The 27,131-nt window shown below is 42.2% G+C and overlaps 1 protein-coding gene across 1 annotated transcript in view; it reads right to left on the reverse strand.

The window, feature by feature from the left end:
• Positions 1-10,112: 10,112 nt before the first annotated feature.
• Positions 10,113-27,131, reverse strand: part of LOC124606251 (proline-, glutamic acid- and leucine-rich protein 1-like) — a 49,461-nt gene continuing 32,442 nt past the window's right edge. The window contains exon 3 of the mRNA XM_047138227.1: positions 10,113-10,650. Within this exon, the coding sequence (XP_046994183.1) occupies positions 10,113-10,650 (538 nt within the window). The remainder of the gene's footprint in view (positions 10,651-27,131) is intronic.

The following is a 27,131-nucleotide window of genomic DNA, read 5'->3' on the forward strand; positions in this document are numbered from 1 at the left end:
TCTTCCCTTCCTGTCCAGTTCTTCAATTTCATCACATTCCTCTTTTAGCCATTTTTTCCTAGCCTGCTCTGTTTCTCTTCGCAGTTCGTTATTTAACCTTCGGTATATCTTTCTTGCATCTTCAGTGTTCTTGTTTTTCAATTTTCTTCTCTCCTCCATCTTGGAAATCATTTCTTGTGTGACCCATGGTTTTTTTGACCTTTTCCCTTTTACATATCCTATATTTTGCTGTCCTGCTTTAATGATTCCTTCTTTCAGCATATTCCAGTACTCGTCGGCATTATCAGGTGCTTCTTTGTCTCGTAATGTGTTTAGAAAGTCCCGAGACAGCATTTCTGTAATTTGTTCTTTGTTGGACATTATCTTCTCTAGATCCCACTTCTTCACCATTGTCGCCTTTTTCAGGTTTTTCATTCTTATTTCTATTTATGCCATAAGTAAGTTGTGGTCACTATTAATATCTGCATCTGGTAATGTGTGCACCTTCTTGATTCCATTCCTGTTCTTTCTTCTGCCAGTATAAAATCGATTTGGTTTCTGTATTTATCCCCTGGTGATTTCCAAGTGTAGAGCCTCCTCTTATGGTTCTTGAACCATATGTTTGCCGCTATCAGCTGCCTTTCCCTGCAGAAGTCAATTAACTATTCACCTCTGTCATTTCTCTTTCCAAGACCATAACTGCCTAGTATGTTTCCCTCTTTCCCTTCTCCCACAATGGCGTTCCAGTCTCCCATTACTATTTTGCAGCATTTTTTATTTTCGTCCATTATTCTCTCTATTACATTGTACGTTTCCTCTACAATTTGGTCATCATGCTCTGAAGTTGGCATATGCACCTGGACAATCAGTAAATCTTTTTGTGCTCCTTTCAGCCTTACACCAATAACCCGGTCATTTGCATAGTCTACATATTCCACACATTTAGCCAATTCCTTTGTCATAATCATTCCTACTCCATTAATTCCTTTTACTTCTCCTCCTGAGTAGTAGAATACATATTCATCTGACTGCAACTCTCCATGTCCATTCCATCTTACCTCAGCAACTCCTACGAGGTCCATATGATTCTTTTCCATCTCTCTTTTAAGGTTTTCTAGTTTTCCTGCTTGTAGCAGAGTTCTGACATTCCAGGTACCAAATCTCGTTTTGATTTTTTGCCTCCTTTCAAGTTGTCCCCCCCGGAGATCCGAATGGAGAACTATTTTACCTCCGGACACTGATTTAACATGAGAGGAAGCCATTTTTTGTGCATAAAATGGAGACTGCATTATGCAGGGAAGATAATCTGCGGTGGTATTCCGTTGCCTTCCGCAGTTCTGGAGGCCGCCCCTAACATGGGATACAGACGCCTTTTGCAGCCGCATAGTGCTTAGAGCCATTTTTTTTTTTTTTTTTTTTTTTTTTTTGATTAGCGAGATGTGGCCTTTTCAGATGAATCACGTTTTTTACTCCATCAGACAGATGGCCCTTGTCATGTACGGCGTGAAACGTCAGAAAGCAAACAAGGAGGGAGCACTATGCTCTACGGAATGTTCACGTGGCATTGCCTGGGTGATCTCGTCATTATGGAAGGCACACTGGATCAACACAAGTATGCATCTATCCTTGGGGAGCATGTCCACCCGTACTTGCAGTTTGTTTCTCCTTGCCATCATGGCACCTGCCAGAGGTACAATGCAACATGTCACACAGCTTGCAGTATACGTGCGTAGTTCGAAGAGCACCAAACTCCCCAGATTTATACTCAATGGAGAGTGTGTGGGACCACCTCGATTGAGCTGTTCGCGCTGTGGATGCTCAACCGAGAAACCTAGCGCAGCTGGCCACGGCATTGGAGTCGGCATGCCTCCACAGCTCGGCATGGCTGTCGGTACCTTCCACAACCTCAAGGATTCACTTCCTGCACGCCTCGCAGTGGTCCGCGCTGCAAAATGTTGTTACTCAGGCTTCTGAGAGGTGGCCACATTAATGTGACTTGAGAGTGTAGTATCCATCACAGTATTTAATTTGAGGAAGAAATTTCTGAGACTGCCAATATGGAGCACAGCATTGTATGGAAGTTAATCATGGACTGTGGAAAAACGAGACAGAAGAGAATTGATGCTTCTGAGATTGGTATTACAGAAGGATGATGTAAATTAATTGTACTGATATCAGGTTCAAATGGCTCTGAGCGCTATGGGACTTAACATCTGAGGACATCAGTCTCCTAGAACTTAGAACTACTTAAACCTAACTAACCTAAGGACATCAGACACATACATGCTCGAGGAAGGATTCGAACCTGAGACCGTAGTGGTCACGCGGTTCTGGACTGAAGCGCCTAGAACCGCTCGGCCACACCGGTGGGCCTGATATCAGGAACTCCTGCGCAGAATGGAAGATGAAAGTTATATGACAAAACACCGACTAGAAGGAGGGACAGAATGGCATTTCTTAAGACATCAGACATTAACTTCTACGGAACTGGAGAGAGCCACAGAGTTCAAAAACTGTAGGTAAATACAAAGTTTGTACGTAATACATCCAATAAATATCCGTGATCGTCAGGTGCATGTGCTGTTCTGAGGTGAAGAGGTTGGCACAGAAGAGGAAGTCCTGGGGGGCCGCATCAACCCAATCAGAAGACTGACGACAAACAAAATCCACCTCCTCATTTCAGGTCGATGTTGTCGTCGTTATGGACTGTGTAAAACTTCGCAGTTTGTTTAGGCAACCATCGAGGCATTCCCCTGAACTAACATAGAAACAAATCCAAACACGGATAACTCAGTCGACCCCACTCCACACCTATCCAGTTTTAATAACTGCGGCATACCTCTAGATATGTTTTCCAATCAAGATGACTTATTTAAACAACAACCGATATGCCGGCGCGTTGCTTATATGAGTGATTTAGTACAAAAAAAGGTGAAAAAGATTCGTCAGCACCATAATGCTGTTTTCCATCTTTTTACATAGACTGCCTCAGTCCCTTCATCGTCGCCTGTTTTGTTAGCCGAGATTGTGGAATTCTCTTAAGACAACAGTTTTCCGGGGATGGTGTCATGTCATATCGTAAAATGAATATCGCTGGATAAAACTGATGATTTGGCCAAAATATACTGGCTTTCTTTTGAATAGTAAGATCATAAGAAGGCCAGTGTAGTCGTAGGTGAAACGTCTATTTTGTCCATTTTATCATTTCATTAATATTGTGTGGCGTAATAGATATACGAATTTCCTGATTACAGCACTTGGTGTAACTTCATACAAGTTTTTCAGACCACGTTTAAAAGCATGGAGTGGGAAGTTATTCACAATACGCCTGTTACTTCGCACCACAGTCACACGTAGCACTCCCCAAATGAACGTCTTTCTCTCAGATGTGGCCACATCCCACTTACTCTTTCGGATTGTGCTTGAGTCTCTACCATTCACGACGGAGAAGATCCAACACTGCAACTTCGTCGTTGAATTTTGAATTAGGTGGGCGTTCTGGGATGGATGTCCTTTCCAGCGCCCTTTCCATTTCTCGGTAACGTCGGAAACGTCTGTGACTCGACGATCGACCCAAGGGGCCTTGCGTGCCTGTAGGAGAACAGCTGGTGGATTCTGGAAAGCGCTACTTAGAAATGAATTCTTATGCGACTCATCTTCTCTAGCTTCTGAGATTCAGAGGAACGTTACTGGATAGGAAAGACTACCGCTGAGTGGAAGTAGATCTGACAGCCCTCATTCAGACGTTCATCTATGTTAGTCGTACGTGTCCGGTTTTCCGGTGGAGGGACACAATATTAAGTGGATGAGTACACACGTGAAATTGTGGCATTGCACAGCGTATGTGCGTTTGCTCCCTGGGTGATACTGGCTGTTTTGTGGAGTAGATTTACTCTTGAGCCAAGCTTGTTTCACAGGTTCGTGCTATGCCCTTTAAATGTCAGTGTCCGATCGAGAGTGACATCTGGGTATTTAGGGATGGAGTTATGGGAAACTTAGACCCTGTCAAAGACCACATGTAACTTCATGTGTACCTCCATGGTATGGCAACGAAACGCTGTTAACCATGTTTTGCTTGAGCCTGGTTGGAGTACCCATTTGCTACATTACTCGTTCACTATGGTAATTTCATTCTGCCTCATAACTTCGTTCTCTCATACTTACACTAGGTCATCAGCCTATATGATTTGATGGAATGTCGAGGACATACAGGTTAAATAAAAGGCAGCCACAACTGACCCTTGAGGGAGGACACTGCACAACCTTATTCATCTCCTAGTTTTTCTATTCAGAAAAACTGAAAACCTTCGATCAGAGAGCATGTTGTTGAATAAACTTGCTAGCTTCTGACATGGAATTACATTAACAAACTTGAGTATCAACCCTTCACTCCAAATGCACAGTAATGTTGCAGTCGGATCGACGAGAACTACAGCCGATTTGAGGCCTCTCTGAAATCCTGATTTAACCAATGTTGTGAGCATTAGCACTTGATCGCAGGAACTCTGATTTTCTTCTAAAGCTACGCTGCTCAATTGAGATTATTTTATGAGTGGCGTTTTGGAAACAGTTGAGAATTAACCTATTCAGTTTTACCCAGTGACTCATTTTAACATACGACGAGGCAACATAGCCAGTAAACTTTGTGACTCATTTTAACATACGACGAGGCAACATAGCCAGTAAACTTTGATGTTAATTGGACTTTTATTTCACGTCAAAATAAAAAAAAAAGCCCTGATGTGCAGGGGGGACTGCGACACAAGATCATTCACCATACAAAACACGGCTCGAGACTATCAGATTTTTAACGTCCTTAATGAAATCTACGCTATTTATTTGTGGCAACGAATGACCGTACGGCTACAAAGTCGTGCTATGATTCGCCGTTCCGCCGAGCGGGTAGACTGCTGTTGGAGGGATCTCCCCTTTGTGCTGCCGCGAGACGGTAGTCTCTAGGTCGCTCAGGGTACCTCCTCTCCTTTGTGCTCGCCGGACGGCTGTTTCCCCCCGGGTACCGCAGCGAGGAAAGAGAGACCAAAACAAACGCACTGAATACCCTCCGAGAAAAGGCTTCATTCGGAGCCTTTGAAAAGTATTCAACCAAATAGCGTGTCTTGTTTTACTTAAAATGTATATGCTGGTAATGGTGGATACACTATCTGATCAGAAGTAGCATTACACTCCTATTTGTGGGAAACTGACAACTACATTTCGCAAGAGGCTGACCAACCAGTATAGAAAGAGACAGAGAGTATTGTTCTCAGCAGAGAAGCAGCAATAGCACAATGGTTTGGTCAGAAAAACTCATTGACTTCGAACGTGGACTAGTCATTGGATGTCACCTGACAAATCCATCAAGGATATGTCAACCTTTCTAACGCTGCGCAAGATGACTATTGGTCATATGATAGAGAAGTAGAAACGCGAAGGAAAAACAGCCAAACCAAGCCCAGACATACCTCATGTACTGACGGGGAGCGACCGTAGAGCACTGTGCAGGGTAGTTGTCAGCGGAAAGAGACACTCCTGAGATCCAAAGGGTTACCAGCAGTCCAGCTAGCGCAATGACTATAAGTATGGGGCTAAGAAAATGAGGTCAGTGGTCGAGCAGTTCCTCATAAGCCACGCCTTTCTGTAATCAATGCTAAGCGACGCTTCAGGTGGCGCAAACAGCGACACCGTAGGACTGTGGATAACTGGAAACGAGTGATATGTAGTGGTGAGTCACGCTTTACCCCGTGACGATCCCATGGAAGGCCTTTTGTTTTGGCGAATGCCTGCAGGCCAATATATACCACGATGTGTAGTGCCAACACTGAAGTACAGGGGAGGTGGCGTTACAGTATGGCACCGTTTTCCGTGGTCAGGGTGTGGTCCCCTTATTGGGCCTAAGAAAATGCTAAATGCGGATGGATGTGAACGCACTGTACAGCATTGGGTACAACAGAGGAGCAGTCCGGAGACGATGATTATTTGTATCTACATGACAACGTCATGATGCAGCATTTCTAAGGCAATGGTTTGTGGCATGGACTGAGCTGCCCATAGTCCCGACCTCAACCCACTGTAACACCGTTGGGATGAGTTCGAAAGTTGAATTCGCCCTAGAGCCCAGCTTCCTACGTCACTATCGCCTCTGGTCTCGACTCTTGAGGAACAATGGGCTGCCATTCCTCCACATTCAGACACATTGAAAGTATCCGCAGAGAAGTATAAGCCGTCAAAAAGGTGAAGGGCGGACACACCTTCTACGAATGTCCACAAGTGTGCGTCCAGTCAGCTTCCGTAGAGGCCACTGGGGTAGATTCCCGGTACTACCAACAGATATTTCCGTGGTAGGACGACTGGTCCGGAGTGCCCTCAGCTTTGTGATGCCATCTAAGGAGCTACTTGAATTAGAAGTGGGGGCTTTAAGGTCTGGGAAGTCGGAACATCAGCCGAAAGACCGCTGTGCTGATCACATGCCCCTTCGTATCGCCTACGTCTGCTGCAGGGTTGAGGATGAAACGACGACCGATCGATGTTTCTTGGCCCTTGAAGGCCTGGGCGAGAAGCCCGTTTTAATAGGTGTCCTGGTTTGATTAGACAGAGTATACTTGTCAAAATTTACTGCAGGTGACGAGGCGGTGTCCTATCAAACTCGTGCTTTCCTTGGCCTCATCTTTTAAGCCTCTAAAACGATCCTTCAGCAGTCTCATAATAAATGAAGAAACACAGAACAAAAATGAAATATCATTGCGAGCCTTCTATGTCGTTTCCATTCGCTACAACACGCTTCTGACAACGTTGGAAAGTTTGATACCAACTGTTACTGAAGGCTATTTTCAGAAAAGGTCTAAGCGTTGACATCGCACGTCACATATCCGAAATATTTGTAAAATGCGTGATATCGAAGGAAAAAAAGTCTGAGCATGCCTGATGCGATGCAAAGGTGTAACTTTAGCCTACATCTGCATCACACTCCACAAGTCACTTAACTGCGTGTGACGTAGAGTACTTCTGGTACGAATGGTATATGGGAGTATGGTTGTCGGTAACCCTGTGTTCGCTCTAATTCCTCGTATTTTCTCGTTGTGGTCATTTAGCGAGATGTATATGAGAGGAAGATATATGTTCCCCAACTCTTCACGGAAAGTGCTCTCTCAAAATTTTAATTTTTAACCTCTCCGTGATACACAACGCCTCTCTTCTAGCGTCTGCCAATGGAGTTTGCTGAGAATCTCTGTAGCGTTCTCGTGCCGACTAAACAATGTTGTGACGAAACGCGCCTCTCTTCATTGGATATTCCTTATCTCTTCTGTCAAACCTACCTGTTAATGACTCAGGTAGATGTACACTACTACATCGGACGAACAAGCGCCTTTTAGGCCACTTCTTTCGTGGATTAGTTACATTTCCTTAAGATTCTTAAGACTGTGGCATCTGCTTTCCTTGCAAATGCTTTAAAGAGCACCCGACACTTTCTATTAGATGATTTATATACATTGCAAACAGTAAAAGTGCCATTTTCATTGCGGTACTTCGGAAATCACCTTTACACCTGTCAGCTGTGTTCCGTTAAGAGCGACGTTTTGAGTTCTAGATGCAAGGGAATCTTGAATCCAGTCGGAAATCTGGACCGATGCTCGATAAGGTCATATTTTTTCATTAAACTTCAGCGCGGGATGGTTCAAATGTCTTCCTGAAGTCAAGGAACACGGCGTCAACCTGAGCGCCGTTGTCTGCAACGCATCGGATTTCATGGAGGAACAGATCTTTGTTTGCGGAATCCACGTTGATTTTTATGGAGAAAATTTTCGTTCTCCAGAAACGTCACAACACGTGAGCACAAAACATGTTCCATAACTCTTCAACAGATTGGCGTCAATGATGTATCGCATTCATTGACATTTTCATGTGTCTTACGACCCTTCTTGAAACCGGGAGTTACGTGCGCATGTCATGCGGGGTCCGAGGACAAGTGTCTAAAGCGAGACTCATTACTCCTTTCTTCCCTCCATATCTAAGCAGACGATACAAACATTGTTGTGAAGCCCAAAAATAGAAAATAGTAAGTGATGTTTTTGTGTAAGTTACCGATTGCTGCCGGCTGCGATGGTCTAGCGGTTCTAGGCGCTCAGTCCGGAACCGCGCGACTGCTACGGTCGCAGGTTCGAATCTTGCCTCGGGCATGGATATGTGTGATGTCCTTAGGTTAGTTAGGTTTAAGTAGTTCTAAGTTCTAGGGGACTGATGACCACAGATGTTAAGTCCCACAGTGCTCAGAGCCATTTGAACCATTTTACCGATTGCTTGTGGAGAAATGGGCTAGCTTTATACTTTGTAAGAACACAGACCATTCTATTTTGCAATGTCAAAGGTATCCCACACTGTATTTGCCTAGAATACCAAGAAAAAAATGATAGAAAAGTAAAAAGTTCGATGTTCTTAGCAATGCATTAACCTTCATGCGTTCGCGCTAGAAATAGTCACGCGAGCGCTCGTGCGGGCAGTCGGCCGACCGCCCGAGAGTTTTCGTCAACCTCTTGAGGTTTTCCGTTTTTAAAGCTTATATTTCCATAAAATATCGACATAGGATATCTCACACAATATTGCAAACACATTTGTAATCAAATTTATTTATTTAACAATAAAATATACAATGGAATACAAACAGGAAGCCAAATACCCAAATGAAATATAAGAACATTTTTTAACTGTAATGTTTTGGGACTATATAATGTAATACTTAAGACTAGAATTATTCAGTGTCTTAACTCGTCAAAAGAAAAGCTACTTTTGCTGTGAAAAAATAATTTATGATTGAAAACGTCTCAAACATTTCTGTCAGGTGAAAAATGCTGATCAGTCTGTATCCATTTCATCTTCGTTTTGAGGCTGACAACAATTATCGCACGTAATTGTCGTGGTTGAATGTCGTAGACAGACGTTTCTTCCACATTCACCGCATTCTCGCTTTGTTTTTATTTTCTTTTTTGAGCCACACAAATAACATATTCCTCTCCTTGTAGGGGTTGACACAGCTGAATAAACTACGTCACTCTCTCTGTAATTTTCCAAAAATACTAACAAATCTTTTGGTAAATGATTCAGTTTAGGTCTTTCTTTTAGGTTTTTGCTCATCAGTTCCAAAGATAACGCATGTAAGAATTGTCTTCTCGTTTTTTCTTTCATATTACCTGTGTTGAATTGAAAAATGGGTAACGAATTTATTCCTGCCAAGTCAAGTAAGCGGAAAAATATACATGCAGGCCACCTTTGTCTTCTCCTTGATGTTGAAATGCTGGAACACATGAGGTCTACAGTATCAACTCCACCTTTGGTTGTATTATAGTCTGTGATTTGTACAGGTTTTTTGGTATCTTCATCAATGATGTCGGTATCATGCATTGTGAAGAGCACTACTACAGCTTTCCTTTTTTTTTTTTTTGTAATCATAGAAATCAAAGTTTTGTCATCTTGACAACCGAACATGTAGTCTCCTGCCACTGCATTTCCATTTACTGTCACAAATTCTGGGGGAATTTCTTTTTTATTTTTTCTCATTGTACCTAAAAAAGTGAGGCCTTTGCTAAGGAGGTATTCAGCCAACGGGTAACTTGAAAAATAATTATCAGTTGTTACATTTCTATTTGTTCCTCCTATGCATTCAACCAATCTAGCGACCAAGTCGTATGGTTTGTTGGAGAGTACATTAGGACCTGGCACTTGTTTTCCGCAGTACACTTCTAAATTATATGTATAAAACGTGCGTGCATCACGCAATGCATACATTTTTAACCCGTATTTGACTGGTTTTTGAGACATGTGCTGGATGAATGAACATCGTCCTCTAAACGCAACCAACATCTCATCAACAGTGACAAATTCCCCTAAACTGAATGATTTTTGCCTGTTAGCAATGAAAGAAGACGAAATTTCTCGTATAGGAGCAAGTTTGTATGTTGCTTGACGTTCCAATCTCGTGTTTAGGTCATCAAATATTATAGATCGTAGCAAAAATCTAAATCTATTTACGCTGAAATTGGCTCGCAAAATTGTCAGACCTGTTCCATTGCTATTGAAATATTCAGAGAAATTTGCACAGTTTCCTCTTTTGACCGCAATCAAAAACAGAGCACCAAACAATGCTAGCATTTCAGCCGTTGTTGTCGGCTTACAATCCCTTTCGCGTACTTCGAGTTCCTGCTTCCTTCTGCCAGTGCTTGACGTGCCAATTTTTTCCTTTCAATATAAATATTCGTGTACCTTAGGATCCCTTCTACCATTTCGGGAGTTACTATACACTGAAAACTTTCCAGGCGAGTTTCACGTTGTCTGTCTTGTCCTCTAGGACCTGGTAGAATTTTGATTATATTTTTTGACTTTGATTTTGTGCTGGTAATATTGGCACTACTAGCCCAAATAGTATCCATGTCCTTACCTATATAAAATTTGATGTCATTTGTTGGTAGCTCCTGTTGATCTATGTCATTTTCTCCCCCGTTTTCCAAATCAATTTCCGACTCACTCTGATGTGTATCACCTTCAATCCCTTCTAGTTCATAATCTGGGTCATCGGAAACGTCATCTTCTAGGGATTCCTCATGGCCTTTCCCCTCTGCTTCCTCTCTGTCCAATTCAGCCAAGATTCTATGTATGTCATCAGACGTAAGGTTTCGTCGTTCCCTTTAAAAAATAAAAATAATTCTTACTTTCGCCAATAGAAATTTCTTAGAATGTGCTAAAGTAGAAAGAAAAACAGAATTTATGAATGGCAAAATTTATAGAAAGTAATGCACATTCACTAGAGAATTGGAAGAGTCTATAAAATTGAGGAATTATAGGGGAATTACAAAAAGAAATACTTACATTCCGAAGTAGACGAGTAGAACAAAATCTCGTAAGCGCTCGCAAGACGGTAAACTGACCGCCGAACGTGTTCGGACCTATTTGAACTTGTCCTGAGAGGCAGAGAGGTGCGATTTGGACGAACTTTGAGCAGCATCTGTCGGAAAAAGGTGCAACTAGAGAATACATGTCCCTCCCGCCGTCTCGTTACCTTTGTGGAGTAAGTATGGCGCGATATTGGAAAAAGGCGGTCACTTCACCGCCCGCGCGAGCGCGTGAAGGTTAACCTTTTTTTACGCTTTTGTCCCGTGCCGAAAGGGGGTCGGCATGATTAAATCTGATTTGATATTGTTAAAGCGTGACCGGGTGTCCTTCCTGTCACCACCCACACCCCCTCCCTCTTTGGAGGTAATTTGTGTATCCAGTTGTCAGCGTATAGTGTTAACCACTTAGAGTGTGTACGTTTTCTAAATGTTTGCAAATCGTGTAACTGAGGCGGGACGTGGGTAGCAGGACGGTATTCACTTAGTCGAGTGGGAAAACAGCCAAAAAGCCACATCCAGGCCCTTGTCGTTAACCCACCGAGCGGATTCGATTCGGTGCAGGCGCACCTGCACGAATCCCGAAAGCGGCGTGCTAACACACGTGGCTAAGCGAGCGGGTCTTAGAGGTACTTATTCGCTTTAACTTAAAGTGGTAAAGACGTTTTAAAAAAGGAAGATCAGTGTACGACGCCTCGTCGACAGCGTGATGACGGTGCACATGAGCTCGGATTACGAAAGAAAGAGAAAGAAATTGGCTGTGCCTGTCAAAGGAACCATCCTCGAATTTGCCTGGAGCGATTTAGCGAAACCAAGAAAAATCTTAATCTGGATGGCCGGACGGAGATTTGAACTGTGGCCCACCCGAAAAAACGTACAGTAGACCTGCTAAAACATTCAGGTTCAGTGATTCTTGCCAGCATTAGGGAAATCTCCCAACATCGTATCAGACCTCCTTTTGCCCAGCGTAATGCAGCAGCCCGACGTGGCATGGATTGATTGTGTTGATCACAAAATATTGATCCAGAAGTTGGACCATTACGGAATACGGGGAGTAGCTCACAATTGGTTCACCTCTTACTTTAACAACTGACAGCAAAAGGCCATTATTCACAGTGTTGAGAATGGCTGTGATGTGGGATCTGAGGGGGGTACCGTCAAATGGGGTATGCCCCAGTTGGGGCCACTCCTGTTCCTTATTTATATACGCTCTAGTATTACGCGTAACTCTAAAATATTTCTGTTTGCTGATAACACTAGTTTGATAATATCGGATGTTGAGTGCAAATTGTCTCGGTTTCAAATAGAGCAGTTCATGACATAAGTTCATTGCTTGTAGAAAATAAACTAACGCTAAATCACAGTAAGACTCAGTTTTTACAGTTTCTAACACACAATTCATCAAAACCCGATGTTTTAATTTCACGGAATGGGCATATGATTAGTGAAACTGAGCAGTTCAAATTTCTAGGTGTTCAGATAGATAGTAAACTGTCGTGGAAAGCCCACGTTCAGAGCCGGCGTCTGTGACCGAGCGGTTCTAGGCCCTTCAGTCCGGAACGGCACTGCTGCTACGGTCGCTGGTTAGAATCCTGTCTGGGGCATGGATGTGTGTGATGTCCTTAGGTTAGTTAGGTTTAAGTAGTTCTAAGTCTAGGAGACTGATGACCTCAGATGTTAAGTCCCATAGTTCTTAGAGCCATTTTAACCATTTTTGAACCCTTGTTCAGGATCTTGTTCAAAAACTTAATGCTTCCATTTTTACTATTCGAGCGGTATCTGAAGTAAGTGATTGTTCGACACGAAAATTAGTCGACTTTGCTTATTTTCATTCGCTTATGCCGTATGGCATTATATTTTGAGGTAACTCCTCCCATTCTAAAAGGATATTTTTGGCTCATAAACTGGCGGTTTGGGCAATAAGTGCGCGAACCTCTCGTCGACCCCTGTTCACTAGTCTGGGTATTTGACACTGGCCTCTCATTATATATGTTCTTTACTGTCGTTTCTTGTTAACAATATCATCTTGTTCCCAAGAATAACCAGTTTTATTCATCAGAAATCCGACCTGCATTTGGATTGGACTTCCTTGTGCAGAAAGGTGTGCAGTATATTGCTGCATCCATTTTCAATAAGCCACCACAAGAATTAATAAATCTTATCAGTAATCCACGCGCTTTCAAATCGAAACTGAAGAGTTTCCTCATGGATCACTCATTCTATTCTGTTGAGTAGTACCTTGAAAAATTAAGCTGATTCTTATGTTACATTGTTGATTGAATGTACTTACACTTATGGCTTGACATTTTTGGATTTATACACATCTTATATTTATGTGTTATTACTTTTATCTTGAATTTCATGTACTGACACGTTCCATGACCTTGGAGATTTACCATTATTATAATTGACATTCTTTCACCTAGCTTTTTGATCCCTCACCTGTATCTTTTATTTCCGTCATCGCTTCTAAGATGTATGGATTGAACAGTAGGGGTGAAGGAATACATCCCTGCCTTATATCGTCTCTAATCCGTTTTCTTTCCATCTTATACATATCATATATTACCCATCTTTCCATATACCATACGGTTACTTTCCCAAGAGTTTTGAAGACATTGCACCATTTTACATTGTCGAACGACTTTTCTATATCAACAAATCCTATGAACGTGGTTTTATTTTTCTTGTCTTGCTTCTATTATCATACTCACAATCAAAATTGGCCCTCTGGTACCATTAACCTTCCTGAAGCTAACCTGATCGTCATCTAACATATCCTAAATGGGCTTTTCCATTCTTCTATGTATTATTCTTGTCAGCAGCTTGGTTGCGTGAGCTGTTACGTTGTTTGTGCACCTGCCCTTGTTATGTTCGGCATTTTTGCGAAAGTCTGAGTGTATGCCTCCAGCCTCATATATTCCACAAAGTCGTTCGGATGCCACTTCTCCCAATGATTTTAGAAATTCCGATGGAATGTCATCTATCCGTTCTGCCTTATTTGTTTGCAAGTCTTCCAAAGTTTTGTCAAACTCTGATTAATATGGAATCCCCATTGTCTTCCATACCGACTCTAATTTTTGCTTCTATCACATCATTAGACAAGTCTTTCCCCTCGTAGAGGCCTTCAGTGAACTCTTTTCACATATTCTCTTTCTTCTCAGCGTGAAATTATTCTGCTCTCAATGTTACTGCTCTTGCTTTCAATTGCACATCATTCTGCTCTTAAGGGTACTGCCCTTGCTTTCAATTGCACCGACGGTTATTTCACCGTTTATATATGCTAAACCAGTCCCTTCCGACGAACATTCATATTTCTATTTCTTCGGATTTTTCCTGTTTCCATTGTCTTTTGGCTTCCCTGCACTCCCTATTTATTCCGTTAAGTGACTTATATTTCTGTATTGCTTTCTTTCCCTGAACATTTTTGTGTTTCCATCTTTTGTTGATTAGTTGAAGTATTTCTTCGCAGCTACCTTCCTTCTACATGTGTTAGCGTGTCCAACTTCTATGATTTCTTTTTTAGAAATGTCAGTTTTCTTCTACTAAAGAGGCTACTCTGGCGTTCATTATGGCAGTATCAACGACCTTAGAGAACTTCAAACGCGTCTGAATCCCATTGCTCTCCACACTGATTCTTCTGACCGATTCCCTTAAACTTCAGTCTACTCTTTATCATCACTAAATTGTCATCAAGGCCTGTATCTGCTGTTGCGTAGAACTTAAAATCCAATATCTGAGTTTCGAATTTTTGTCTGCTCATTATAAAATCCATCTGGAATCTCCCAGCGTCTCCGGAACTTTTCTAAGTATAGCTCTTCCTCTTACGATTCTTGAAAAGTGTATTCGCCGTTACTAGCTGAAATTTGTTTCAGAATTCAATTAGTATTTCTCCTATTTCATTCCTACTACCAACCAATATTTTCCAGAAACTCTTCCTTCGATTCCTTCCCCTGCTACAACGTTGCAGTCCCCCATAATCAATAGAATTTCATGCCCCTTTATTTATTGAATTATCCGTTGAATATCCTCATATACTTTCTCTACCTATTCATCTTCTGCTTTTAACGTCGCCATGAATACCGGAACTACTGTTGGTGCTGGTTTCAATTCGCTGCCCCCCTCCGTTCCCCTTATCTATAATGCACGGTCAAAAAGTTTTCATTCGAAGGCCACGCTAACCGCTTGCCCACTTGTCGGTGCTCATATACCCGCAACGGAGTCGTGCGGGTTGCATATACGCTACAGCGATGCCCTCAAACGGAAACATTTAGATTGAATCTCTGCATTTCCATTTTCAGCATTTTCTAGCTTCCCTACCACATTCAAATTTCTGACAATCTACGCTCTGACACTTATAACGTTAACTTTTCTTCGGTTATTCTATCATTCATTCACGGTTACTTCCCATTGGCAGTTCTCACCAGGAGATACGATTGGGTGATCTGTTGCCAATGGAGAGATTACAGGAAACCTTTTCGGTTATTAGCCACATGTTCTGTTGATTAACTTTTTTTTTAATGCAGTGGTTTAAATTGCTTTCTGCTCTATCATGCTGATGACCATAGCTGATTCTTTCTTTCGTCTTTTAGGGGCAGTTTCCCACCCCAAGGGCAAGAGAGTGCCCTGGACCTCTAAGACTTTTGACAAGACTGTTGGCAGACCGCGGGGTGGCGCAGTGGTTAGCACACTGGACTCGAATTCGGGTGGATGACGCGTCCGGCCATCCTGATTTAGGTTTTCCGTGATTTCTATAAATAGCTCCTTTGAAAGGGCATGGCCGATTTCCTTCCCTAATCCGATGAGACCGATGCCCTCGCTGTTTGGTCTCCTCCCCAAAACAACCCAACCCGAACTGTTGGCAGAATAAGCTTGACTCCTTATGCAAAAAATGTTCGGTCACCGTTGGTGATGATTTTGTTCAAAGTCTAAGCGGTGGATGGGAGCGAACCCGGCGGTCAGTAGGTATTGATAGTAGTGAGTCGCTACTCCTAGACCAATACACACTCTGTAAGTGTATGATTGCTGTAATCATGTTCAGTAGAGATTTCAAACCCACTTAACTGATATATCCCACACGCTGTCATACACGCCATAGCGATACAAGACAAGTATCTCAGCTATGGAGAGGGAATTTTATATGAGACGACTAGCGTGGTTTGAAAAGTCTCACTGTAAATATTGCTTATATCACGATGTAATCAGGATATTTAATTTCGATATCCTCTGAACGTTTTCCACCAAGAACGTTGATATATTTGCAAATAAGGAAGCTTTTAGCCATCCGAAATAAACTGTATACATATTTGTTTCAAGACTATTCTACAGCAACAACAACAAGTAATACGGCATGTTGTTCAGGTAGAATGAAACGGTCGTAGTTCCTTGGTGTACTACGTCTTTTGATGATAACGACTGCTACGTTGCAGTAACACCTGCTTAACTCCTCCACTTGCTCACTGGATGTGGGACAATGAGGTTGCGCTGAGATAACGGCATTGTTCTGCCAGCAGAATTATCTCAGTGGCCTCATTCAAGGTAGCTCTGCTGGCTCAGTTTCCTGCATGTATCTGGTACGCAGCCCCACATTCGAGTTCATTTTTCGGATGTTCTCTTTCCCGCTCATACACGGTTCCAGTCCGTCCGCAGAAAAATACGCAAATTAATGAACATCGACAAAGGTCTTAAAATTTCCGGTCTATACGTCGTGGTCGATGTATTAAAATTTCTCCTCTCTCTGTTTGCGGGAACACCTTCAGAGGCGCCCGCCTGTTTAGCTGGGCGGTAACGTGCTCGCCTCACATGCAAGTGGGCCCGGGTTCGATTCGCGGCCGGGTTGGAGATTTTTCTCCGCTCGGGGACTGAGTGTTGTGTTGTCCTCAACATCGTTTCATCCTCATCACAGTCGCCCAATGTGGCGTCAACTGAAATAAGACTTGCACTTGGCGCCCGAACTTCCGTTCGAGGAAGTTCGGGCAACGATGCCATACGCTCATTTCATTTTCAGAGGTGAAATGGAGAACTACTCGCAAATTGTTCGCTCTTTACCTCAGAAGATGTCTGCCGCTCTCTGAGAGGAAATGCTAGGAGAAAGTTTAATCGACCACGGCGTATTAACCCGGAGTTTTAAGTGATGTCAGTAGCAACCGTGAAGGTTTGCACTGAATGATCAAAGGTCTTAAAAGTTAGCCTTGTCATTATGTCCTCGTTTTGTGCACAGAAATAGTTGTTCCTGCCGTGTTCCAACCGCCAATGGAAAGAGGGTAAAGAGTACTGGTATACGAAGGCTTGTGAGAAACAATGGATTAAGCATGGAGTAGTATAAGAAAGGGAAGAGTTGTGTCTGACCCACTAGCTGCACAAGATGGTATAACGGTAGAAGATACGCTGACGTGCCTCCATTTTAAAGTAGCCTAGGAGAAGGCTATGAGGGAAGCGAACCTGCTGATCAGGGGAAAAATCTTATACAGATCAGTGCAGACACGATACACGATTGTGCAGAGGACACAGATAAGTTGTAAGAACTCGGAAAACAATGGAGGAGACATTCATCGCACTTTAGCGGCCTGTAGGAACACGGGATTGAATATTAACGAGTAGAAAACAAAACATATCGCTTCTCGGTAGGCAGTAAGCAGAACATGCCACCATCAAATGCTCTGAGCAATTATACTTTTAGGAGATTTGAGCAGCTTAAATATTTGGAATCGACAATCACCCACTAATATGACACCTTTTATGAAATTAAACGGAAATTATTCGAAGCCAGGAGAGCCTACTTTGCATTAAAAATAATTTCCTTGATGCTCTTCACTTGTATTATCAAATGAACCATTTATAACACTTTTACAAGACTAGTAGACCAGTGCTTACATATCCCTCGGAAACTTGATCAAAAGATGTTGGGTTGCTAGTTGTCTATGAGTGAAAGATGCATCGAAAAATCGTTGGCCCAACATTTGTGACAGAGGAAGATAGAGGAAGAGGTGCAATAAACAGCTGCAGACATAAAATAGTGAAGCCAGCTAGAATGAGGTGAGTGAGATGTGTGGGGTCAGAGATACGGATGGGTTACACTGAAACAGCTGAAAGGGTATTAAATTAAAATCTCGGAGGTAAAGAACATGGGCTCTATCGATAACCGTATGGACAGATGGTGTCCTGGAGGACCAGCAGAAAATGGGCTGTAGGTGATGGAAAGCTCGAGCGTTGGACTCTTGATAACTGGCAGGGAACGGTTGAAGAGGAAAATGTTCTCATTGAACTGTAGAGCCACAGAAGAAGAAGAAGGATGAGGAGCAGAAGCCTCCAACATACGCCTGAAGGTCGCTTGGGTAATATAATTGTAGATGCAAGTATTGCGGCCCATCTGAGCAAACTATGACTATCTTGTAATCATGTTACAGCACTTGATCTCATGCGGGAATGAAATAGTGGTAGCTAATAATGATGTAGAAAGACGGCCATTGCTGTTACTATCTGTTTTCCTCAACTCAAATACGAGTATTGTAAGTATCAAGCGCGATATAATCGAAAGCAAGACGCCGATTTTTGTACAAAAAACTTGCTTATAGTTTTCAAAGAGGTCTACGATATCCTTAAAGATGTCTTCACACTAGGAAATCTAAACATATGACATACGGATGAATGTAATGAATCGTTCTTCTATCACTTCTTCTGTAGATAGAACTTGAAGAATATTTGATAGTATTTAACGCAAGCAACCGCTGCTTCTCCCTTCAGTGATTTTCGAAATGAAGAGATAAACGTTATGCTTCATTAATTACCCTGTGTCTTTCACATTCTTTCTTGTTCAAGTAAGATAGAAAATGTAGCTCATACAAAATCTTTGTTCTAGTGGCAAGACAGTAAAAACTGGATGGGTTCAAAAGTTGAGAACCTCTTTAAGGAAATGCTGGAACATTTTACATGACTATGTCATAACACTTGTCTACAAGAACAAAGATAATGTTTAGGAAAACGGAAAGATTTACTGAAGTAACGCTGAACGAAAGACGCTACTTATGCAAAATTGTTTTACATGTGCAAATGACGACATCTATTATGCTAATGGAGATAGATGGTATTATAGAGGCAATATAACTTGCCCCTCATTGAGAATGCAATGTTGACTCCAACGTGCTGCCTGCCCCACGAGAAAGAGGCGGTGCTTGTTTCAGCTACATCTCTCCTCTCTCTCCTCGCTCCCTCCCACTCCCCCCCAACCCCCCCGCCCCCAGCAGACCATAAGCTAAGCGGGAAGTGCGTGAATATGCTCCTAGCATGCCCGGCAAAATAGTTATACTGCATGTATGGTATAAAAAAGGGTGCCCCTCATAAAACTGACTCAAGGAGTAGAGAGAGATAGAGAACTGAAGCTAAACAATTACTTGACGTTAGTATTTCAAATCTGTTCTGATGTTCGACGGCCGGCCGGTGTGGCCGAGCGGTTGTAGGCGCTTCAGTCTGGAACCGCGCGACCGCTACGGCCGCAGGTTCGAATGGAAGGAGGTCATTGTGAGAATGTGCTATGTAGAGCTTTTTTTCACGTCTCTCATTCCCGTCTGGTGGAAGCGGGCCTGACTGTTGTGGAACTTCGTTTTTTGCAGTCAAAAATACCAGACGGCTGGAAGTCGGCAGAGGGAATCCCAATTGGGAATGTTTGGGAGAGAATTTCCACTTCCGGCATTCACATGACAAACTACAGATTGTGGGATTCACAACTAGGGGATTGAAACTATTTTACTTTTTGGACAATGTTGGCCCTTGTCCCATGCAAAAGTAAAGACTGTCGTTTTGCCACAACATCAATATAAAATACGTTTTCTGCAAAAACATCTACCAGATACAATTGATTCTGTTTTCTACTACTAGCTACTGATCCGACAATGTATCTCATGTCATTCGATCGATCTTTTGGAACCAGGTGCACTTCAGCTATAGAGTTTAAGAGCAGTTTTGTCACACCCATGAGGGCTGATGGAAGCAAACTTAAAAGGGTTCTACTGTATACATCTTTTTCCCTCTCGTCGTTCCACATCTTTTGTCTGATGAAAATGTCACGCCCAGCTACATCACCAAATAGCCTCACATCAAAAACGTCACACAGTGGCGCCAGTAGCCTGTGAACAGCTATGGAAACAGTGGAACGCCTGCAGAGTGTCGGGAAGACCTCTGTAGTGTTTTGATAGGCCACGAAATGTTACCTGGAGGTAAACAGAATTACTACGATGAAATAGAACAGATTTCACATCGTCAAAAGAATATTGCAGCGTTACATCCACAATTTCGACTATAAAACAACGCTAAACTGACAATGTTATTACGTTACGATCTGGATTCCATCTTATGGATGTACCATAAAGGGACAACGAACACGAACGACTATGAATTCTTGTGGAACATAAATGGTTCAAATGGCTCTGAGCACTATGGGACTTAACATCTGAGGTCATCAGTCCCCTAGAACTTAGAACTACTTAAACCTAACTAACCTAAGGACACCGCACACTTCCATGCCCAAGGAAGGCAACTCCTGATGCAGCCCCTATTCTAAAACTTTACCGAGATCCCTCAATTAAAGTACATAGGAATAACGTGATCACAATATAACAGGAAGACTCCCGATACTTACTCTCCAAGAGGCAACATGGACTACCACATACCAGCTAAGACATTAGCATAATATGTTAGTAACTCGTTTACACCATCTACTTGGGTACGCTTGACAACGACGAAACGCCGATATGATATCGGCGTGTAACCTTGTAATTACTACCACTAAATAAATCAATAGTGCAACATATAACTATACCAAAAATAAAATATGTCGTTCTTCGACCTCATAATTGCTGCGGTTCCACTAGAAAAGAAATTGTTGAAAGTAAGAAAATCTCCTCGCCCATATCGGTATATGTTCCTTTATTCCTCTCAGAAGAAGGACTGAAATTGGTCTGTTGATATGCTTCAGCTAATGCTCTTTCCTCAATTGCAAAAAGCCCAGGAATTCAATAAGGATTGCGCACCTAACAAAGAGAAAGAACCCGACACTTCACAAGATTGACGGTGAACATACAGAGTATGGATGATACAAAAAAGCTTTACGAACTGAGTCGAATGCACTGAAGCAGCATTAGGAAAGGCGAATGGTAGGCTTCAGTTAGTTGGAAGGTTCTCTGGAAGTACGCTACATCTATAAATCTAATCACAATGCACAGGAAAATTTTGCGTGAACGAAAACGCGAGAACTAAAGCGAAAGAGGTGGTTTCTTGCAAAATGACGCAAAATTGGCGATTTAAAAGAAATATCGCTATTTGTCCTTTTCCCGCATAAAAAAGTTATGAATCTGACGACGAGTTTCAGATATTAGTAACTGATAGCTATTAAATCTTGAAATTGCATTTTACCTTCTCTTTACCTCTAAGCTGAGGTTCGTATGTAGGCTAATCTTTATATGATACTTCATTTCCCACGCCAAAAACAGGACCGACATCATCAGAAAAAATAACGGCGAAATTGGCAAAAATAGCGAATTTGCAATACACCAAATTTAGCGATAAACACTCCTAAATTGGCATCAAACTCGCCAAAATTGGCAAAAAACAGCAAAATTGACAGAAACAACGAATTTCGCAAAAAAATTACACGTAATTTGACAAAAGAAACACCGAATCAGGCAAAAACGCAAGACCGAATCTGACAAAATACGATAGCGCCGGATCTGACAAAAAAGGTGACACACAATATGTCAAAAAAGGTATCACCAAATCAGGCAGTCAAAAAATAAATACGAAATATGGCGAAATATAACAGAGAATTTGGCAAACAATAACTCCGTGTTTGGCAAAAAATAGCACCGAATTCGCAAAAGAATCAGCGAATTTGGGAAAACACCGAAATTGAGAAAAAACACAGAAACTGGGAAAGAAACACCGAAGATGGTGAAAAATACCGAAGTTGGCTAAACATAACTCCGAAATTGGCAAAAAATAATTCAGAAATTCACAAAACATAAGACGCAATTTGGGGAAAAATATCATCGAATTTGGCAAAAAACTACCTCCGACAATGAAAAAAATATCAAAATTCGAAAAACGTGACACGGTAAAGGAAAAAAATAACACCGAGATTGGTAAGACAAATAACGTAGAAATTGACTAAACGAATTTGGCAACCCAGTAGTACCGAAACTGGTAACAAATGACAACTGAATAGGCGTGAACAGGAAACTTTTTTAGGGAGCAGGCCTTTCCAAGAAGGAGGTGCGAAATAATTAATATAGAGCCCATACAGGGATTAAAACTGTATAACGTATTACTAACCAAACGACTGCAACCATGGTTCGATCGCATACATAGTTAATGATCTGCTAAATTTGAAAGGCAAAATTTCCCACAAAAGCAATTTTCCTTGCAATTCCGAAACGACAGACATGTTAACAAGGAAAACGACCACAGGATGAGAATGTCGAATAATTTTTAGATTTCTGGAAATCAGTTTCGTAATACGGTCCAGAAATAGGGCGTTCGTTGACAAGGAAGTGAACGGCCGTTGGATTCGAACTCGCTCGCGACGACGCTTCCGCACATGGGAACCTTTCCCCTGCAGGGGCGCTGAGCCGCTGAATAACCAACTTTTTAGACAGAGAAACTCTCTCACACCACACTACCTGAAACGCCTCAGGTGTAACGCATCTGGTTGTAGAGGCCGTAATATCATACTCGCTTCATTTCATAGTTCAGCTCAGAACGCATTAGCTAATGTGTGACGTAAGAAATGGTATCGACTCCTCGACAAATTGCACCAGTTTAGTAATCGGCTAATCTGATTGGGTGGCATATCAGGAACGAGCGTGCCAAATCTATAACGTTCATTAATTAATATTTTGAAATATATATCTCAGATTTAATTTCTAACACCCTAAATACCATATCAATAACCCGCTACCATCCACTTAATACGTCCTTTTTTACGAGGTCGTGCTGAAAAACAATGCCTGCAGTTTTTTATTCAGTTCTCAATGTCGATTGAGATATTACATGTCATGCATATTACTCGGTCGACTTTACCACTTCGCTGACTGATGGAGGTTGCAGTCCTCTGCCGATAGAAGGTTCCGATTTATAGTGTATAACATAGCGGAGTGCGACGTAAACTTAAAGAACACTTCACTTTGATAGTCACGAAGCGGTGCAAGCAGAGCTGAGGTTGTGGTTCCGTCAACAAAGTTAAACATTCTACATTAACGGTATCAACAAATTGGTCCCTTGTTGGGAGAGATGTGTTCGTCGCCAGGGTGATGACGTTGAGAAATAAATACGTAGACATGAAGAATAAAGATTTAGACTGTTAATAAAGTTTATTTTATTTAAAATACCTTAAGGTTTTTTGCGTAAAAAATTCGGAAACAACACTTTTCAGCACACCCTCGTATGATAACTTCCAGTAATATTAGGGTAATTATATTCACACGAAGTACTTCATGCATCACCGGCTCCCACCATCAGTGCGCACCGAGCGAAATTATTCGTGCTAACCAGTCAGTCAAGTCCGGTACGAGGGCTCATACGCTACTTTTCAGTAAACAGCAGTCACACCATTAAGGTCTAAGTTGCGCGCCATACAGAGTGACCTTAAGTCATAAAGTCTCTGCGTGCAATGCGGAGAGAATCAGAGTAGAGGGTATGTAACTTAATTTTTGGGTGCAATTTGTACAATGTATTCAATGTACGTGATCACAAACACTATGTGATCAAAGTATCCGGACACCTCGCTGAAAATGACTTACAACTTCGTGGCGCCCTCCATCGGTAATACTGGAATTCAATATGGTATTAGCCCACCCTTAGCCTTGATGACAGCTTCCACTCTCGCAGGCGTACGTTCAATCAAGTGCTGGAAGGTTTCTTGTGGAATGGCACCCCATTCTTCACGGAGTGCTGCACTGAGGAGAGGAATCGATGTCGGTCGGTGAGGCCTGGCACGAAGTCGGCGTTCCAAAACGTCCCAAAAGTGGACTATTGGATTCAGGTAAGGACTCTGTGCAGGCTAGTCCATTACAGGGATGTTATTGTCGTGTAACCACTCTGCTACAGGCGGTGCGTTATGAAGAGACGCTCTATCGCCATCCCCGAATTGCTCTTCAACAGTGGGAAGCAAGAAGGTACTTAAAACATCAATGTAAGCCTGTGCTGTGATAGTGCCACGCAAAATAACAAGGGGTGAAAGCCCCCTCCATGAAAAACACGACCACACCATAACACCACCGCCTCCTAATTTTACTATTAGCACTACACACGCTGGCAGATGATGTTCACCGGGAATTCGCCATACCCACACCATGCCATTGGATCGTCACATTGTATATATCGTGATTCTACACTCCACACAACATTTTTCCACAGTTCAGTCGTCCAATGTTTACGCTCCTTATACCAAGCGTGGCGTCGTTTGGCATTTACCAGTGTGATGTGTGGCTTATGAGCAGCCGCTCGACCATGAAATCGAAGTTTTCTCAACTCCTGCGTAACTGTCATAGTACTTGCAGTAGATCCTGATGCAGTCTGGAATTCCCGTGTGATGGTTTGGATATATGTCTGCCTATTACACATTACGACCCTCTTCAACAGTCGGCGGTCTCTGTCAGTCAACAGACAAGGTCGACCTGTACGCTTTTGTGCCGTATGTGTCCCTTCACGTTTCCACTTCACTATCACGTCGGAAACAGTGGATCTAGGGATGGTCAGGAGTGTGGAAATCTCGCGTACACATGTATGGCAGAAGTGAAGCCCAATCACCTGACCACATTCGAAGTCCGTGAGTTCCGTGGAGCGCCACATTCTGCTCTTTCACGATGTCTAATGAGGTCGCTGATATGGAATACCTGGCAGTATGTGGCAGCACAATGCACCTAATATGAAAAACGTATGTTTTTGGGGGTGTCCGGATCCTTTTGATTACATAGTGTACATGGACGGCATGACTGAAATTGTAGGCGCAAATGTATAAAACGTCTTGTAAGCAGTTTATTACTTTATCTGCTTCGTCTATTATCAAGAAACAAAAAGCTGTCTGTATCCCAATTAGTTTTGGACAGTCTTTCAGTAGCGAAGTGGGCCTCAGCCAGCTTACTAGTAAATTTCACAGCTTCACCTCAAGAACAACAGACACGCGACGTAAGTGCGATGTATGTGTGGGGCCAAGAACATCTTCAGAAGACATCAGATGAGTGGACAATTACGTAATCTCGGTGTTCTACCCTGATGTGGCAGAGTAAAAATAGTCCCATCCCATGTTCCGCATTTCCAGTACAAATGCGAACAGTCACATGTTTTGGGGGTAAACCATAAGTTGTCCGTAAAAATGCAGGAAGGAGTGACGAAGTTGCAGGTACCTTTGTAATCATAGACGGGAATCAGCTATCATATTTCAATTTTATTTTAAAGTTCTCCTGTGCAATAATCGTATCCTACCTTTTCATTTATTAAACTCGTTACGAGTAGTGACGAATCGACCTAGTAAATTTCTCAGAAGTTTCGCGACCTGGAATATATAACGGCAAAAAATATCCAAAACGGGGTACAGCAAGGAGATGTGCTGACTTGCCTCCTCGTTAAGGCTGCCCTATATACGTATAAGGTGGTGACAAATACAAATATTTTGAGCAGAGGAACGATCTTTATGAACCAGTGCAGATGCTCGCCTATGAGATTCAAAAATGGTTCAAATGGCTCTGAGCACTATGGGACTTAACTTCTGAGGTCATTAGTCCCCTAGAAGTAATTAAACCTAACTAACCTAAGGACAGCGTACACATCCACGCCCGAGGTAGGATTCGAACCTGCGACCGTAGCGGTCGCGCGGTTCCAGCCTGTAGCGCCTAGAAACGCATGGCCACAGAGGCCGGCGCCTATGAGCTGTTCATTTCAATTCGGACAGGAGAGATCTTCGCATTTTTTGTTCGGGTCCAGTTTTCTCTCATTAAAATATACGTTAAGTCCACATATTTTGCAAAATCCTAACTGCGGTAAACAGGTTACCAAAAATCACGCGAGACTAGCAGCTCAGAAACTTTTCGAAGTACATTCCTCAAATCAAATTCAAAAATAAGATAACATTGTATATAGTTTCAGGGGGTATTCATGCGGTATTTTTAAAACTTGTATTTAATGCAAGTTTCATCATGTATCGTATTGTTTTCTGGACGACGCAATTTGAAATTGATTTAAAATTATGCCATATTGACCAGCGATTGATTTGAGAATAATGATGGTAAACATTTTAATGGTGAGTTCAATGGAGAGGGCTGCAGAAAAAATAAAAAGTAAATAGAAATAGCAGCAAAACCCACTGCCTGCGGCACCTCTTCCCGTAGTGAGTGCAGGTAGCAGCCCATTGCAACCAAAGTACAGCGCGAGAGTAAATCTTTATTGTTTAAGGTTTTTCTCATATTTAGTGCAAGTGCCTCCATAAAACTTAAAACTGACATCAGTGTGTAATAAAAATGGATTCATGCCCATGTATGTTTATTCTTTATGAAAGTTGTGTCTATGCACAATAAATGAAATATAGATTTTTAAACTGTGTTAATCGTTTTTCTGCTACTGTTATGTACCTCCATTAACAACAAACATTCACCTTCAAAATAAATCGTTGTTTACTGAAATCTAATATAAGGTTCCTCAGTTACAAGCCACATAAAAAATTGTGTCGTTCGAAACATAACACAAAATTTACCGAATTCTAATTTGAAAATTAATAAAAATTTAAGCTCAATTTTCTCATTTGTAGTCGGATTTTAAGTGATATAGTTCTCATGCGGATGGCATACACTGATGTGACAAAAGCCATCACACACCTCCCAATATCGTGCCGAACCTCTTTTTGCCCCGAGTAGTGCGGCCACTGGACGTGGATCGACTCAACAATTAGTCGGAAATCCCATACAAAAATATTTAGCCATGCAGCCTTTATAGCTCCCCATCACTGCGAAAGTATTGCCTGTGAAAGATTTTGGGTACAAACGGACCTCTCTATTGCGACCCCTAAATGTTCGATGGGAGGCCAAACGATTCCAGAACGTTCCTCGACCAATCGCGAACAACTGTGGCCCGGTTGCAGGACGCATTGTCATCCACAAAAATGCCATAGTTCTTTGGGAACATGAAGCCCATGAATGGCTGCAAATAGACTCCAAACAGTCCATCATAAACATTTCTAGTCAACGACCGCTTCATTTAAACCAGAGGGCCCAATCCCTTCCATGTAAATACGGTCAA

Source organism: Schistocerca americana, chromosome 3 (genome assembly GCF_021461395.2).
Source record: "Schistocerca americana isolate TAMUIC-IGC-003095 chromosome 3, iqSchAmer2.1, whole genome shotgun sequence".
NCBI lineage: Eukaryota > Metazoa > Arthropoda > Insecta > Orthoptera > Acrididae > Schistocerca > Schistocerca americana.